The following is a 17,943-nucleotide window of genomic DNA, read 5'->3' on the forward strand; positions in this document are numbered from 1 at the left end:
CAGCGAGTCAAAACACAAGCGCCCGCGTAGAGTCACGGACGTGCGACCAGAGGATCAGTCGAGAGCTGCCCGCGAGTATGGCGCTTCTGACCATGCGTAAAGCCCCGCCCTATCAGTACAGTGAGCGCGGCATGTACCCTGCTGTGCAGAGCGGGCGCGGTGTGAAGCCTGCTGTGCAGCGCGGGCGCGGTGTGAAGCCTGCTGTGCAGAGCGGGCGCGGTGTGAAGCCTGCTGTGCAGCGCAAGTGCGGTGTGAAGCCTGCTCTGCAGCGCGGGCTGTGCAGAGCGGGCGCTGCAGAGCACATGCACCTCTTGCCGGGCTCTGTGAGATCAGGGCACGCACAGCACCCTGTCTTGTATTGTGCTTTGCTTCGTTTGGTTTCATCAGACTGCCTTCATGAACATGGGTACTGAAAAGGGTTTTACGCATATAACAGGATGGAACATGGTCTTATTTCTTGCCTTGGTCTTCTTAATGGAAGGTTTGGGACGCAAAATCCAGGACAAAGCTTGCCGCGTTTTTGAAGCTTTACTCTCCAGACCTCGCGTTTAGGTCTGTAGAACCTCGCACCTGGTCATACTTATTCCATTTCAAGTTTTTGAGGGCCTGGGACATGTTTCGTTTGAGCTATGTCTTTTCTGAACTCTATGCCCTGACTGTCTTCTGTGTGCGAGAACGCACCACCATCGGATGGAGATGTGGGGCAATACAAGTTCCCTTATTCAAACGACCCATATAAACACCAACATGCCACTGGCGACACAATGCACATCATTCAACAACCAGCTTTTATGGCTTACCTGCAGCTCTTTCCAACTGTAATTGCCCTACGAAATGCGCGCAAAATGAAGGTTAATCAAATATTAAGTGTTAATTTCATGCTGATGCCAGAGCCGTAAAACTTGAATGGCGTAGAGGAAAGTTATGCCATAACACTGACGTGCGTTTCGTAACGTGGACAGTGTCCAGCAGATTAGGCTAGCCATCAAGTAGCTCATGCACCTGCGGCTATTGCATGCCATTCGGTCATGTTGCCTGCTGTCGGCGACTCTCATTCGCTGCAGACACACACACACACACGTTCGGCGACGGTGGATCCACTGCACCGCAGGTCCGAATGGCTATGTCCTGAAGCCGAGTAGGGACTGCTAGCGTCCAACATTTTGCGTGAGCCTTCAAAACGTGTGATGACAGAACAGTCTCTATTCCGACCTACGTTCTACAAATGCGTGCCAATAAAGGAAAATCATTACTTAAAACTTGCCTCACCGCATTTCTTACACCTTACAAAATGGAGTTATGTTCCCAGTACCTTAGCAAACAGACTGTGCAATTTAGATGGCATTGCAATTTGCTATGGTCAGCATTCACTGCGGTGATATAAGCCTGGGCTGCACGACACGTACTTTGGTAAAACGACACAAAAATCGCGCAATGAGTTTCGCAATATTTGACGAAGTATTGTAGGTGTCGCCATAAGCCTCTGCCCCGTTGTGCAGTGAGCCACTGTCCGCCACGCGTTGTGGACGTCGCCCCACGAATTATCGCGCTCCCATTCCTCCGTTCAGACTCCGTTCCGCCAGTGACACTTCTGGGTCGAAGCGCCTTCAACTGTAGCCCGAGCGGGCGCCGAACTAAAGCGGATGAACGCCGCTGGCGCGGGCCGGAGGTGGCGCGGTGCCGCCTGTAAACCCGAGCCGCCGAGGTGCCGCCTGTAGACCCGAGCCGCCGCGGTGCCGCCTGTAGACCCGAGCCGTCGAGATGCCGCCTGTAGACCCGAGCCGCCGCGGTGCCGCCTGTAGACCCGAGGCTGCCCGATGGGCCGCGCCGGGCGCTCCACGGAGCGGCTCTCATTGCTCACGCGGGTGACATTCAGGTGCTTGTGTCTGCTCTTGCCCGGGCGCTTCCCCCCTGTCTGGGCCAGCGTCTGCTCTTCCTTGGACACTTTCTCCTGGTCTGGGTGCAGAGTCGGATGGCGCTCCTTGCAGTTTCTGACATGACTTTTGTCATCTACATATATATATATATATATATATATATATATATTTATATTTATATATATATATATATATTTATAGCAATATAACATTTCAAAGGGCAGCACAGGGGGAGCCGATTTTCTGCCTACCTCGCCACATGACGAATCGTCACGCTTTTCCTTCGTGTGGATCTATTATGAACGCAACGAAAAAGCTCAAAGTGAAAACCTGTTTACAATGGGAAGACGCTAAGGCAGAATGTGGTAAATTTGCTCTGCTCTGCAAGGCAGCGTTTTTGAAACACGATGACGGGAGGGTAGTGCGCTCAAATCCTCGAGCGTTTCATCGAAATACCTGTCACACGGGCAAAACAAGAAATGCAACGCAGCAGTATGCCTTTCATAATGTAGCTAAATATTCCATCGGCTCATTTCCAGACATGCAAAAATTTTCCCGCAGACTGTTGCAAAACGCATTAACAGAGAGCGGGCACCCTTCAACACGTCACCCTATCACAATGTAGATGCAATGTTCCACGCCGTCTATTGGTGGAGCCAAGTCCCGGTGATGGGATGGGGGAGGAGGCAGGTCAGGACCTGGAGGGCAATCCGAACTGAATAGTGCTTATAACGGTGAAGATCCAACCACGACAAATAATGCGAAGAGAAGCACCATGTGGGAAAAATTAAAGGTGTGTTGCCTGACCTTCCTTTCTCCACAGGTTGCACCCATGACGCCGCTACCTCTCAATGCAGGATGCGTGATAGCGGTGGCGAGCCGGCCCCCGGCCGGGCCGCGGGCCGGCGCGCCGTAAACCGGCGCCTGTCGGCAGCGCCGATCGTGCCAGGCATCGGCGACCAGCGCCGATCGTGCCAGGCATAACGGCGCCGGCTGCTGTGGCACCGGCGTCAGCGGGCCCGCCGGCCGGCCGACCTGCGGTCAGAGCGGTGCTCTGGACTGGGTGTCAGGGGGCCCTCGGTCAGAGTGGTGCTCTGGACTGGGTGTCAGGGGCCCCTCGGCCAGAGTGGTGCTCTGGACTGGGTGTCAGGGGCCCCTCGGTCAAAGCGGTGCTCTGGACTGGGTGTCAGGGGCCCCTCGGTCAGAGCGGTGCTCTGGACTGGGAGTCAGGGGCCCCTCGGTCAGAGTGCTGCTCTGGACTGGGTGTCAGGGGCACCTCGGTCAAAGCGGTGCTCTGGACTGGGTGTCAGGGGGCCCTCAGTCAGAGCGGTGCTCTGCACTGGGAGTCAGGGGGCCCTCAGTCAGAGCGGTGCTCTGGACGCGGTGTCAGGGACGCCTCGGTCAGAGTGGTGCTCTGGATGCGGTGTCAGGGGCCCCTCGGTCAGAGTGGTGCTCTGGATGGGTTGTCATGGACGCCTCCGGTCAGATCAGTGTCCTGGAATAGGAGTTCGAGAACCTCGGCCAGCCTGGTGTCCTTAGCTGCCAGTCAGGGGGGGGGGGCCTCTAGTTGGCCCACTGTTCTGGACTGGGAGTTAGTACGGCCCCGGGCTGACCGTCGTGACAAGGGATGGTCGAGCAGAGGGATCGTGGGCTTATCTGGGTGTATTGAGAGCCGCCGGGGCATGGTATTTAAGGGACGACTAGGTTGTGAAGCACTTAATCCTGACACTTTATAGGCAGCTACATTTTGTAGGGCATTCGGTGCGAAATACACCTTTAGGATAACATGCTGGAGTAATACAGGTACTTTAAGCGCGAGTGGTAGCTTGCTCTGACTTGCCTTCCCCTCTGTCTCAACGTCTGTGTTCGATCTTTGAGTTTGCGCATGCTATCATAGCAATAGGCGCTATTGGAATCTGCTGGGATCCGGCAGCCTGTGCCTTACTTCGCTAAACCAAGCCAAAAACCTCGCTGAACCAGCATAACTGCCATGTTCGCCGTCTGGTTCAGGATATCAATAACCAGGCATCCATCCTGCACAAGTCTTGCCATGATAAGTAGGCTTATAAAACGCTTAGTTCCGCATGCAATCCGGTTAATCCTGCGTAACGAAGTATTTGCATGCATATAGATTTGTAATTCAACCAGCGGAAGCATACATTCGAATCGCTTGCGCAGGTAGTTTGCATTTTGAGGATAACCACTGGCTATGCAGGATGCTGAAAAGTGGAATGCGAGAAAGGTCTTCGTTGTCGAAAAAAGTCTCCGTCGCAGACGTTAAGATTTAGCTCATGCGAATCGTGACGGCGTCGTGGTAAAATTAAAGGACCTCGTAGTGAAATGGTAATTGAAAACATAATAATCAGCGGGAAATATGTGAAGAATGTTTGCAGTCGACGCTTCATCAAAATGCTACCGTAAGCCATTCAGATGTTGTACCTATTTTACCCACTGAAATATTCTCAAGATCAAGTTGACACCTTGCGTATACCACGCAAATCTGGCATTCTCGTAAAAGGCTGCCGCCCACTGCTTTGTCTTGCATGCATTTGTAACACGGCACTTCTTCACTTATTCCCACTAGATTACTCACAGTTATTAATAAAAACCCATTACGGTCACCGTAAGCGGTGGTGTTATCTGCTTCGTCGCTTATGACCCTGTAAGTGTCGTGGCCCAGTTATTTATAGGAAAGCGAAGAGAGCTTTCCTCACGCTCGCAACAAGCCCTGGAGCGGTTATCGATGCTCGTTCATCGACGGGTAAATCACGGCATGACGATCCAATCGACATGTTTTATCGATACGCAGTCGCCAGGATGTGTGTCTCCCCGCTGTGACCCGAAGGTCGCACAGCTTACCGGCTTCCGCGGTAATGGCCCCGGTACCAGGCCCGCACGTCCAACCACCATTCTGGGCGCGGTCTGGTCACGCCCGCTCAGTCATCTGACCACAAAGCCAGGCCATTTATCATCGGTACAGCACATGCGAAATGCGCGGAGGCCCGTGTTTTTCTGGCGGCGGTGACCAGAGCCGACCGACCAGCCCGTAGTCAAGCGCGAGCAAAAGGCTGGAAAATGGCTGCGGCGCTAGCCGCGTTGGCGAGCCTGGCGGGAGGTCGGGCGTGTGACCGACGGGCGGCGGAATAGAGCGCGGTAGCGAGCCCGGCGGGAGGTCGGGTGCGTGACCGACGAGCGGCGGAATAGAGCGCGGTAGCGAGCCCGGCGGGAGTTCGAACGCGCGGCCGAAGGGCGGCGGACCGGAGCGCGGTAGCGAGTCAGGCGGGAGGTCGGGCGCGCGGCCGAAGGGGGGCGGACAGGGGCAGCGACGGCCCCTGTCCTTGAGCGTTCCTGGCCGAGGCACCCGTCCCCGGCGGCGCAGCTGGCACCTCAGGCCGGTCGCGACAGCCACTGACCTGGACGTAGACGGCGAACGGCATGACGGCGGCCGAGACGAGCAGGTCAGCCACGGCCAGGCTGACGATGAAGTAGTTGGTAGCCGACTGCAGCGAGCGCTCCCGCCAAACGGCCAGGATCACCAGCACGTTGCCGAAGACACTGAGCAGTGGGATCAGCACCAGCAGCAGGAACCAGTACTGTCTGGCTGGCGGCGGGGCCGCGCCGCACCCGGTGCCGTTAAGCTCGGCGCAGCTGGCGTTCAGCTCGCTCGCGTTCGCCGGCTCGGCGTCGGCCAGCAGCGCGTCCAGCACCAGCTCGGCTCCGCTACAGTTGAGACAGGTCAGTCGGCGGCCGGTGGGCGACATGACGGCTGAACGGCCGGGCAGCCGGACAGCCGGACGGGCGGACACGGAGCCGGGGCGGTGGCGGCCGGCCGGACGCTGCCGTAGGCGCACACTGCCACCTCCCGCCTGAAGCCTTCGATCACCACGGCTTGGCGAGGCGGCCGGCGGCGGCGCTGCCGGCGCGCCGCGCCGACCGCCCAGCATTGTGGCACCGTAATGGACCGCCTATCTGGACATGCGAGGAGGAGGCCCGCCGGGACTCGGCCCCGGCCCTGCTCCCGCGGCGTCTCGCAAAAGCGCGGTCGTCGCACCTCGCCCGGGGCAACGGCGGCGCCGTCCCTCCGTAGATAGCGCTCCGGCGAGGGGAATTTGAATGTGAACAGGTGCGCGAGGAACCGGCTGAAAACCGGACGAGGCTCAGCCTGTATGGTTCTCTTTTTCTGCGAATGAGCCATTACAACTATGGCCGAAGTTGCCGCTGAATTTTATTGCAGAATTGCTCCCTTTGATGAGGACTGCTGGAAATCAAACTACGTTGTGTACTTCGTTTAATTGCCTACGGCATGCCATATGGCTGTTGATGCCCATACTACAGTCGATGACAGAAAAGACCTTACAGTTTGTCAATCACGGAAACGTTCAGGTTCGGTTCGGGCAATGATGACCCCTACAGCGCAGAAACATATTACCCTTGACATTTGTTTTGGTAAGTACGCTTTCGCTTCATGATTTGTGATCGCATGTGAATCCTGCATGGCCTGCACATTGGACCTTGCATATCTAGTGGTGCTACAAAAGCAATAATTAGTACATGCTTTGATGTGGCTATTAAAGCCACGGAAAACGCCAGTCATCAGTCTTTTCAGAATGCAGTTGGTAACCAGATTCACGGTATCAGTGGCATGACTACCTGGCCATTTCCGCATTCGCCATATTTCCAGTAAGAGAAACTCCTCCCAGACGTCTGTCCACGTGCGGAAGAACGGAATTCCTCACGACTGCTTTACCACTTGCAGGGACTTCAAGTTTCGAATAATCGCGAGAATGTTCCGTCCGTAAATGGGTTCTGTGTTCATTCTATGCTCTTGACGACGAGGCCCCAGTGCATCTCTCGGCGCGGGTGACGCCTCTAGTATGACGCTGTTTTTTTCTCCTCGGGGTCAGCCAGATCCGATGATTACATTACTGCAAGTGGCATCCACCAAGGTGGCGCTTCGGGGTGCCGACAACCTACATGTTCACCGCAATTTTCCTCTCGTCTGCTGATGCTCGGGTGGCCAAACTACCGCGTTCTCTGGATCGAAGTCGCCGAGGAGCGGTCATGATACAGGGGCTACCCGGGAGCGGCGCCGGTGCTCGAGCCGGCCAATCAAAACAGTCAGCAATCAGCCACTCAGTCAGGTCGGCTTGTTTGAGCAGCGTATCAGCTTTCATCATGTGCTCGTTCCTTTGATATGCCACCACCCATTCGGTACAGGGTAGCTTTTGCCATGATATATTTGCATGCTGAGTTCTGCTCGGTAACCATTTATGGGTCAGGGGGGGGGGGGGGGCGAGAAGTGTCAGCCCAGGTTACTGGAGATGGGACGTGCCTAGCAGGCAAGGTCAAAAGCACACGTGATCTGCGTTCGAAATACGCATCCCTGTTGACCTAGTCTGGAGTCTCGCATTCTTAAGTTATCGGTTTGCTAAGGGTTGACTATAAAATGAAGCTGACGCTCAATCATCTTGCTGACCGCAAGTTTGTTTGTGTGATTGAATTTCACATCGGACGGCCCTCATGCCTCACAGCAGTTTTGTCATCCAAGTGTTTGAGTGTGCCGCGATGCGAAGTGCCGCGATGTGATCTGCCGCGATGGTAAAAGGATGGCAATTGGCAATCCATGATTTGATTCGACAATGACAGCAATCCGCAACGAGTCAAAAGCTCTCAGGCCAGTTTCAAGCAACGAATGGGCTGAAGGTAAGCTTACCGGATATTCCCCAAGGTACTTTCATCATCTGCAAGCTGTCTCCTGACATTTGGATGATTTAAGACCCAGCCGAGATGCTAAGACACGACGGGATGCTACACCGGTACACCTTATGCATACTTCTTTGTAGGATTTGCGGATGTTGAAGTTGTTCATTGACAACACCGGCTTACAAGTCAATTCAACGTGACGTTGTTCGAATGCATGCTGCTCAACGAAGGCGGCAAAACCTCCAGTCATAAAATAAAATAAGAGTGCTGACAGTTGAATCTACAAGTAACTCGTATTTGCTACCTTTGCTCGACCGCTTTGGCCTTATTTTGCGCAGTTCTGATATATTTGGGTATATCTAATTGTCCCTCCGTTCACTGCATATCGCGAGCCAAAATGTTAATTCCTGGTAACAGCTGATTGCACTAGGTGTTATTGTTTTCAAACACCTTGAACAATATGCTTTGAAACGGAGCGGCAGCACGCTAAGAAGTCAAGTGTTTTCAACAGTGTCTCCAAGGATTCAATGTCATAATGGCTTCCTGCTTCCTTAATTGGCAAACTCATTTCAACTCAGCCTCTAAGGTGCAGGGCCAGTTGAGCCGTAGAGACATTCTTGGAATCTTGTCACACAAAGTCGTCCAGCACCGGTAGCAAGTTCCTTAAGGCGATGGGAGGCATTCTGAGAAGGGCTGTGTAACTCAGTGCCTTCCAAAACTGAGCCTGGAACGTGGCTTGTCGGTATGTGTGCAGCACGCTACAGTAGTATGCAAATCATTTCCTATCCGGGCTCACCATTTAAACTCATGTCCTGCAATATGTGAGGTGCATGAACTAAGCTATGTTCATGTTTTGAAAGTACGACCGAGAAATTATGACATAACATGAACACACATGAGCTATAACATGACAGTACGACCGAGAAATTATGCATTGTTCGTGTGTCTCGGGCTCTATTTAGCATTAATGTTAGCCTGTTTTTATATCGGTGGCATGAACATATTTTTGCCATTTTCCGTCAACAGCCTAATGCGAGCCAAAATCTTGCAGCCCTGCTTAAGGGCGGATATGTACTAGGTCATCTTGTCAAACGCTGCTGTACAGCGCTCTTGTAACGAAGGGGCGACTTGTCCGCACCTCTATTTTCTTGCTGAGTGCGTCAGACCTTTCAACACTTGTCGCTGCTGCGCACAAGATGTGATTTATTGTCTATTGTTTATGATTATGTTTTGATCACGCCGAGCAGTCTTTTTTTTGTCATCAGTCATCTTTTAATGCATTACATGGCCATTACTTTTGTGATATTTATGGACATTAAGTGCGGTTATTTATGGTTGCATTCTTGCATAGTTTAGCACATAAAATGATTTAGCGGACCTTGTGACCTTAGAATGACTTGCGCTGCATTCGACTTTTGTCATTTGACTGATTGTCGTTTGACTTTTGTCTATCTGACTTGTATCCATTTGACTTGTATCTGTCTGATTTTTATCCATCCGACTTTTATCCATCTGACTTTTATTCAATTGACTTCTATTCATTTGGCTTTTATCCATTTCACCTTTTCCCTTTAGCCTATTTGTCGTCAAACCTTTCACAATTGGCTTTTTCCCTCTGCCTTCTTGGCTTTTCACTATTTTCCCGTTACCGCCATCGGCACCGAGGCGCATACGCCATGGTGTGTGACAGACAGATGTATAAGCATTTTTAGAACTGTAGTACGGATTAAAGGGAGTGGTCCACATTTGTATGCGGTTTTGGACTGAAATAGCTGTCTGAAAATTCTGCGGTGCAGTTAAAGCCCTGTCCTTCCTTAAACCTAAACCTCTCTTTTTTCTGAGCTGCATTCCCGCAATTGTCGTTGTTAATTGGGGTCTTTGGGCGTGCCGACTGCGTAGGTCATTTTGCGCCCATAACCTTATCATTTAGCTACGAGGTGAATATATAGAGCGAAATCCGATTTCTGCAAGGAATGAAAAAACAGCTGGCCTTCTTCAAAAAGCTGCGAGTGATTGCCAAGAATGTCACTTAGCGTGAGGGAGTTTCATCCGAAGTGAAGCGAGCGTTCCCGGGCGAAATGTGGACAAAGCATTACTACGTGGTGCACTGTAAGAAGCCCAGAACAACGAGGGCATCGGTGTCTCTCACCACCACACAACAAATATCGGTGAGTCGGAGGTAAGACCAATACGCAGTCTGCAATGCACAACTTCTTCTCGCCTCGAATCGCGGAAGCTGGAAGACCACAGGCGCCATTCGTGTTTTATATGTTTCAATTTGCTATGTGTGTCATTATTCCAACAGACCTGCCACTTGTGTTGCAAGAAAGGTGAAATGGCTAGATAAAAATTTCGAGCTGGAAGAGGCAATCTGCGCGTACATGGTGCATGTGATGCGCGTTTTGCGGCTGCGTCAGCGAGCTCATTTCCAACGATACCGACATGACTAGGAATCCAACACAGCGTCACCTTCTTTCCAACTCGGTCCAATGCAGTGAGACGTATCAAGATGTCTTGTAAAAGAGGACATGAGCACGCCATTATCACACTACATCACATCGCATCACATCACCATCACATCACACCATCAGGACCCTCTGACACGCACAGCAGCATGCTGATAGCACACTTTAATTCGACCATGGTAAGGGTATCATTATACATGTTTTCGGTGGAAGAAAATTCTATGCGTGCTTCTTCGTGCTGCGTTCTATGGCCAACAAACTGCCGTTCCTTACTGACATCACAGCTGCGTTCCGGGATTGCTCGGCCAATCTCGTTTGTAACATCCACTGGATGTATGACGCCGTGGTCATTTACATGTAGTACGGGGAGTGAGGTAGAGTAGAACTGGCCAGAAATTCGCTTGATCCGTGACCAGACCTGGGCAGTAGGTGTGAGACGGGTAAGTGTGCAGACGTAATCACGCCAAGAATTGCGCTTCGCCTCCCTGATCGTTCGACGCACGAACGCCCTTGCCTTCTTAAACGCAATCAGATTGGCCGTGTTGCTCCTTCGATCGAAAGCTCTAAAAGCGCGTTTGCGCGCACGGATGGCGTCACGACACTCATTCGTCCACCACAGAACCGAGCGTGCGGCGTGGATTACATGAAGTGCGGGTGATGCACCCGTCAGCACATTTCAAAAGCATGGCATTGGAATCCTCTGCAGAGGTAGGCACACTCTCAGGATGTGTGGAAACCGATGCTTCCAGTGGAGTGTCAAAGTTCTTCCAACCGGCCTTTTTTAAAATTCCAACGCTGGGCGCTGGTACCTGGAACCCCAGCACTACGGAATTTCAATCCCACCTGAAAATGGTCACTTCCTAGTGGATCACCGGCCACTGTCCATTCCAGGTGCGGCACAAGCTGCGGGCTAGAAAGGCTGAGATCAAGGGTTGATGTCCGTCCGGAAGGAAGAGTAAAATGCGTCGGCTGTCCGGTGTTTAAATGCACAGAGAGGTGTCTTGAATGAAGCTTTCGCACAACCTCCCGCGAGTGTTTGTTTCATCACAGTCCCAGGCGGTGTGATGGGCGTTAAGGTCTCCTAACACCAAGATCGGCGGAGGAAGTTCAGCCATCAGGTGCCTAATCTCCAATGATGGAAAACTGGCGCCAGGTGGCAGGTATAGTGAGCAGACTGTGATGATGCGACTGTTGGAATGTACACGTGCTGCTACAACCTGAGGCGATGATTTCAAGTCCAGCCTTCGGGCTGGCATGCTGTGATCAACGGCCAGGAGTACACCACCGTGCGCAACAGTGTCAGCGGACATGTGCCTGCAGAAAATTGCGTAGCCTTTTAACGCAAAGTAAAAGTTCGGCGCCAGCTTTGCTTCTTGCAGAGCTACAGGTGCGGGACACTTCCGGCCAATCTCAGCCTGGAGGTTAAGCGCATTAGCCCTTACTCTCCTGAAGATCCACTGTAAAACGTCTTTAAGAGGACGTCTTAAAAGAGGTCAAGTGGTTTCAACTAAAAAGATGAGATTCAAAAGAATTGCGCCACCCCAGATAAAGCACCAGATTCCTCAGACCTGGATCCCTGTTCCACAGATCCGTGCCCCAGCCTGGGGCGGGACCATGGGCTACCCCCGTCACTTGAGGACAGGGGCCCAGACTGGACACGCTTGGTACCAGCACATCCTGTACGTGGTGGTGGCGGAGGAGGGGCCATCACTGAGCCCCTGCCCACCACCTGGTGCCGTGGTGAAGCCTCAACCGGTCTACGTGGTGAGGGAGTATTACTCCGGGGGCGGGCTCCTTGCCTGCTCCTGACAGCCTATTGGCTGCTTTGGCCCGCTCCTGCTCAGCCAGGCGCGCTCGCTTTACTTCACGGGCGCGCCTGTCTGCCTCGTGGCACTCTCGGGTCTCAAGCGCTCGTCCCAAAGTGCTCGCAACGGGGGTCACGGGAGACGACGACAACCGCGCGCCGGATGGCGAGGCCGGCGGAGACCGCGGGCCCCGGCCGCGCTGAACGACCGCTCATCCCTCCCTCTCCGCCGGCGCGCCCGATGATGCCGCGGGGTCGGCACCACGGCGGGCACCGGGTACTCCGGCATCGAGGAAGTGGTCGCTGGGTCCATCCGGCTCCCGGGCGCCCGCCCCGCTGACACGATCGCCACCGCGGCCGCAGCGGAGCTGGCCGCAGATACAGGCGGCGATTCTGCCCGCTGTGTCGCGGTATCCAAAGAAGTCGAATGAGGCTGTCCCGCATTCGACTCCTTTGGATAGCCGATGACACCACAGGCAAACCGAACGTTTTAAGGAGCTGAATAAGCTGTGGAGCAGTCATCTGGTCCACCCGATTGCTTTGTGAGGCTTGCAGTTTGGACTTGTAGGCATAACTGACCTTCGGATGGCTCTCTTCGTATAACTCCCTTGCCTCATGGAACGATATTTGCTGAGTGAATTTGAGTGTGATTATCTCTTTCTCTTTGGCATAAGCCGGACAGGACCTATCCAACGTAGAGTCAGGGAACTGCTGTTTACCACAGTTTGCACACCATGGTTGGTCTGCGGTGCAGTCGTCTATTGCATGGTCTGGTGAGGAACACTTACCACAAACAGCCTGGTTGCGACAGGTGGTCCTCATATGCCCAAACCGCTGACAACCGAAATATCTCATTGGGTTAGGAACAAAACGACGCACTTTCACCCTCACATAGCCCACTCTGATTTCTTGCGGCAGGTCGTTTCTATCAAAGGAAAGAACGATGTTGTTGGTGGGAATTAGGTCAGCACCACGCCGCACCTTGATCTGATGGGCGTCCGTAACCCCAAACTCGGCCAAACCTTCCACAATATCCTCTTCACTCACACCCTTTAGGTCAAAACAATTGGTGATGCCCTTGGCAGAATTTTTGTCTTATGTTTCTCTACAGTCAGGGAGAGAGACACGTCTCCCTTACCCTCTGCGTCTCGCATGCTGTGCACGAAACGTGTAGCATCCACTGCTCGCTTAGCATCCTCTCCGTCGTTAAATTCCACCTCTATGCTGCCATCTCGTAGTTTATCATATCGCACCACAGTGCCAAAACGGTCACAACCATTCCGACGCAGAAATGGAGAAAGGGATGGAGGGGCTCTTTCATCACTGCGAAACACCAAGATCCGGGGGGCAGGGGCAGAACCACTGCAGCCGGACGGCACGACGGTCCGTCCCCTTTCGGGGGCCGGGTGCTTTTTGTAGTTGGAGATGCCATGCAATATACGTTTAGCTTTCCCCACCCACCTCGGAGCCCAACTGGGGACGGCCCAACACTCCCTCGGGAGGTGGTCGCCGTCAGGGCTACCCCGGTGCTATACGGGGTAAACGACGCCTCCCACACGGCCAGGTGTAACTGGGAAGGCCCCTCCCCGTCCTGACCGTGGTTCAGCGCCGCCGCCCCTTGACCCCTTAAGCCGCTGCGCACGGCCAGGCGGTTCAAGCGGGGACAGGCACGGAGCACCCAGCCGCAGCGCGAGCGACAAGCCGCTAGATCTGTGTGGGGCTCAACGGGCCCCTCACGCCCCCGGATATCCTGGCCGAAGTGGAGTGTTGGGCCGCGCCGTGACTGACCCGCACGACCCGCCCCTCATCCACCAGGATCCGACCAACCCGGGGACGCAGGCGAGGGGGCGCGGTGACCTCGATAAAACGAGGATTAGGAGTGATGAGTGGGTAGGATACGGGAAAGCGGGTAACGGGAAGGGAGCGGGCAGGACAAGGAGCAGGAGCTCACGTACCGGCAGGATCGCTACGCCCTGAGAGCAACAGCCTGCGCTGTCCACCCGTCACCGGAGCTGGGACCCGAGGGGGCGCTAGTCCCCTACGCCGACCGAAGCCGGTGTCCCTGCGGGGCCACTCTCGGAAAGACTATTTCAAGGTCACCCAGGCATCTATGACGCCATGGTAACGTAATTTAAATCCTGTCATTCTATTGATCATGCGGTGATCAAAGCCAAGAAAAAAGCAATTATCCATCCGCTCATACGTGGCGCTTGTGAGCACGATTTTCAGCTATCACGGCCGTTATTTGGTCCTCAAGCAATGTTGTGCAAAGTCGGATGACGCAATAAAACATTAACACATGGAGGTGCATATTCATTTTACGGAGAATTTGTGTCGTATAGAGCAGCCTTTTGCAATGAAAGATATACCAATAGTTATAAGTGAGCTTATTTCATCGTATATGATGCTTGCTCGAGTATCTTTAACTGGAACATTCCCTTAAAGAGAATTTTTCCCCAGAAAAACACTTCAAGGTTCAAAATTAAAGGGAATGTTCCACATTTGTCTGGCGTTTTGAATTGAAATAGCCATCTTGAGGACCTTTTGATGTAGTTTACGGTCATGACCTTTTCAGGACCCAAAACGATCTGGTTCCTGAGTTATACGCCCGCAAAAGTGCGAAAAGGTTTTTGTTGAACCTACTTTTAAGTTGCCTCGGCATTAATGACGTCATAGAAACGCCATGCGATCGCAGTCATACTACAAGCTGTTTTCTGCTTATGGTCAAAACAGCATGGCCGCTGGAACATTCGCAAAAGCGATGATGCGACACGTATGGTACAATGCGCGGAAGATGATTGGCTGTTAGCAAGATTTCGCTGCTGAATGCGTGTCGCGAATGTGAGCGTGACGAATTTCGGGTTGTGCAGCACTCGTCATGAACGGGTCATTTTTCCACATTTCTAGGCCACAGGTCAATGTGATAAAAAAGAACGTCACACTCTGCAGAAAAAGTACGGTATCCAAAAACGGGCACTCTCCCGAAAGTTATAAAAAGAAGACGCGACGCAAATCTGTCTTTTTTCCACTGCTGGTGTTTTTTTTCTTCTTGAAGAAACCTCTTGAGCCGCATCACCATGAAATCTCGTTGGGACTTTGTTTCGAAGGAAGGTCACGTGAAATGCGGTGTCATGACTGCAAATCTGTGCGGAAATTGCTGGAAAACCTGCAGGTTTAATAGTTCCGCGAGCTGTGCAAATGTGAGACCACATTTAGTTGGCAAAAGAGTGTGAATCGGGGTCTTAGAATGTATGTGATCACTGGTGGTGTGTGTCAGTGGTTTGTATTGATCCTGATGTGATGGTGAGTGTGCGTTCGTGGTTTGTACTTGTGGGAGAGAGCATAGCTTTGGTCTTATTTAAGTTAACTGACTCCTAATAAAATGTGAAACATTGATACCTGCCTCTACCTTAATGTTTCTGTTTGACCATGGCAAAGGAATGCTGGCAAACTGAGAGGGAAGCAGTAGCACTTATGTTGCAGGGGTGTACAAAGGTAAGCTGGTGGTTCAGTATGATCTTGCCAACATTCTGAACCTATTGAGGTATCATAGCATGTAATTAATCAATTGTGTCACTATGTCAGCAATGCATTTTGGCAGTAGGGGCTGGTGCGTACAGCTCAATAATACACATGCTCAGTAAAGGCTCACATCATACGGCTTTGCAAAATTGTCTTTCCCTTAAGAATACCGAAAATATAAAAATGTAATATTACTGTACTGATGCACATCGTACTGTCTTCACAAATTTTGTATCCAGGTGAGCATTGCTCACGAGTCATCAATTTCATAGTCACTGCAACTTGCGTGAGATGCTGGGTGGTGAGAACGGTGGAAAAATATTGCTGTTGGTGTCTTGGATAGCAGTTTATATATTGTTATCATGAGCCTTGTGTGCACTGGTAGCTTCATCACTTCCTTATATTTTGCCCATCCAACCATAACTGCATGCACGTGTCATGTTTTTAACGTTGCGCAAGGTCTGCATGCTTGAAGTGGCATTTCACCACATGTAGAATTTTCCTGTTACTTTTTAGTAAAGCAGCATGATAGCTGTAGCATGTTGCATGACTGCGAAAGTGGAAGATGTGTTTGCATCTTTCTCACCTACGTTTTGTGGGTTCCCAAAAAGACTGAGCAAGTGATGCCACTCATTGGTGGTCTGATTTGCTGAAATGGATTTGTGCATTGTATCAAGTGTTTTTGGTCAGTCATATGTCAGATGGGCAGTCAACACAAGAGAGGATACGACCCATATTTTCATGATGAAATTTATTATGAAATCAGCATGGATTGCAGTACAAAAACCCTAGCATTGCTCATTGTGTCATGCCACAGTACAGCACTGAGGTTATGCCACAGCTGTTGGCCCGTGCCATTACACAATGTAGCACTTTGTCAAGCCTGTGAGACAGAAACTTATAATTTATGAATGACTGGTAACAACTGATTTAACAATGCCAAAGAACTATCAACAGCAAGAATGTCCTTGCACCACAATGGTTATATCAGGGTTAACTTTTAATTGCATACATAATCCTAAGCAAAAAAAAATTATTGGTAGCCCAACCTTACCATCTTTACCATAGCAATAGCAATGCTTTGGCAGACAATGCATAACAGCGTTACAAATTTCAATTTGCAAAGTTGCTATGCATTGATTGCTATGCTATGATATGCTATGATATGCTATGCTATGCTATGCTATGCTATGCATTGGTTGTCATGCTATTTTCGCATGGCACCGCATTTCCAGGTAGAAACAAAAAAAGAAAGTAACTAATGTGCACATCACAAGATATCAATGTCAGGACTACAACACTGCAGGCAACGATGGATCAACAATAAAGCATTGACAAAATCATCAGCAGCACAGCAGCAACAGCAGCGGCACAGCATATCGTGCTTTGATATTAATAAGCTGCCATAAAAGCTGGCGATCGCTACGTGGCTTACGTCAAACGGTTCGCCAAAGCTTTTCTTACGGCCAGCACCAAGACAAAAAAAAATCACAAAGTACCCACTAACCCGCCACCCGACACAGCCCCCGCGACGAGAAAGGTCAGCTGGCGTCAGCTTTCGTGTGTTTCGAGGTATTCTTTAGGTCTGGCCGCCAGATGCTGCCAGGTACTGCTGTCGTCACAGAACCATTCTATGACGCCATCAAACAAGGACATAATGGGGCGCATTTTTACAAACTTTGACATTTTGCTACTTAGCGTCGTTTTTGAACCTTTAAAGCTTACTAATAGTTACAAGTGAGCTTTTCCCATCGTATGAATTTTTTATTTTTTTATATCATCACATCACCATATCATATCGCCTACCTCAATATCTCCAAATGTGGAACATCCCCTTTAAAGACCACTGCTGCTCGTTACATACCAAAAGGACGTTCAGCGGTTTAGCGTCAAGTGATGATTGACTAATACCCTACTCCACGCGCGGCCTGTGCACCAAACACGGTTTTGGGAAACAGGAGCCACCTTCTACTCAAAATAAACCTTTGCGTATCGAAACCACATTCCAAAAATGTCAAGCGACTGTTTCTGCCAACACCTTCCCTAACCAAGAAAAGTTGCAAGCATGGAGCTCCCTGACAGCGCAACACGCCAGCAGTTTATATTTAGCATCTCCGCTATGCGGATGCGCGCGAGTATGACGTCCTCATGAAGAGAGCACTCGTGAGGGAGGCCTGGCTGTGCTAGCACGCAGCTGACGGGAACACGGTCTTTCCGGCTGCAGACACCATCGGGTTCGGTGTCACTGGTGGTGAGATCCGTCCGAAAGACAGCGGTCGTACCATGCATCTCCTTGTGAACAATCTGGATTGCGGACGCGGAGGATACAAGCTGTCACTGTTCTGTTGTCTTGCGTCACAAAATAGCCCATCCTCGAAGATGAAGTGGTGACCGAATGGCCCCAACGCCTGTGGAGCAGCTCGTTTACTTTGAATGGGTGATTTCGAGCGGCCGTCTGGCATTCGGTCGCGTCTGGTGGACTCGTATCTGGGCCGTGGCCGTGAACGGCATGGTCATGTGAGGAGATGAGCCATGCAGACGGCCATTCCAGTGGTGACCGCCGTCATCTATC

The 17,943-nt window shown here is 51.7% G+C and overlaps 1 protein-coding gene across 1 annotated transcript; it reads right to left on the bottom strand.

Moving 5' to 3' along the window:
* Positions 1–4,964: 4,964 nt before the first annotated feature.
* Positions 4,965–5,638, bottom strand: LOC119094409 (dopamine D2-like receptor). Its single transcript, XM_037217470.1, has 2 exons — positions 5,291–5,638; positions 4,965–4,982 (listed from the first exon to the last, which is right to left on the bottom strand). The coding sequence occupies exons 1-2, from the start codon at positions 5,636–5,638 to the stop codon at positions 4,965–4,967; spliced, it is 366 nt and encodes a 121-aa protein (XP_037073365.1).
* Between the last annotated feature and the right edge of the window lie 12,305 nt (positions 5,639–17,943).

This window comes from Pollicipes pollicipes, unplaced genomic scaffold (genome assembly GCF_011947565.3).
Source record: "Pollicipes pollicipes isolate AB1234 unplaced genomic scaffold, Ppol_2.1 Scaffold_4002;HRSCAF=4701_pilon_pilon_pilon, whole genome shotgun sequence".
Taxonomy (NCBI): domain Eukaryota; kingdom Metazoa; phylum Arthropoda; class Thecostraca; order Pollicipedomorpha; family Pollicipedidae; genus Pollicipes; species Pollicipes pollicipes.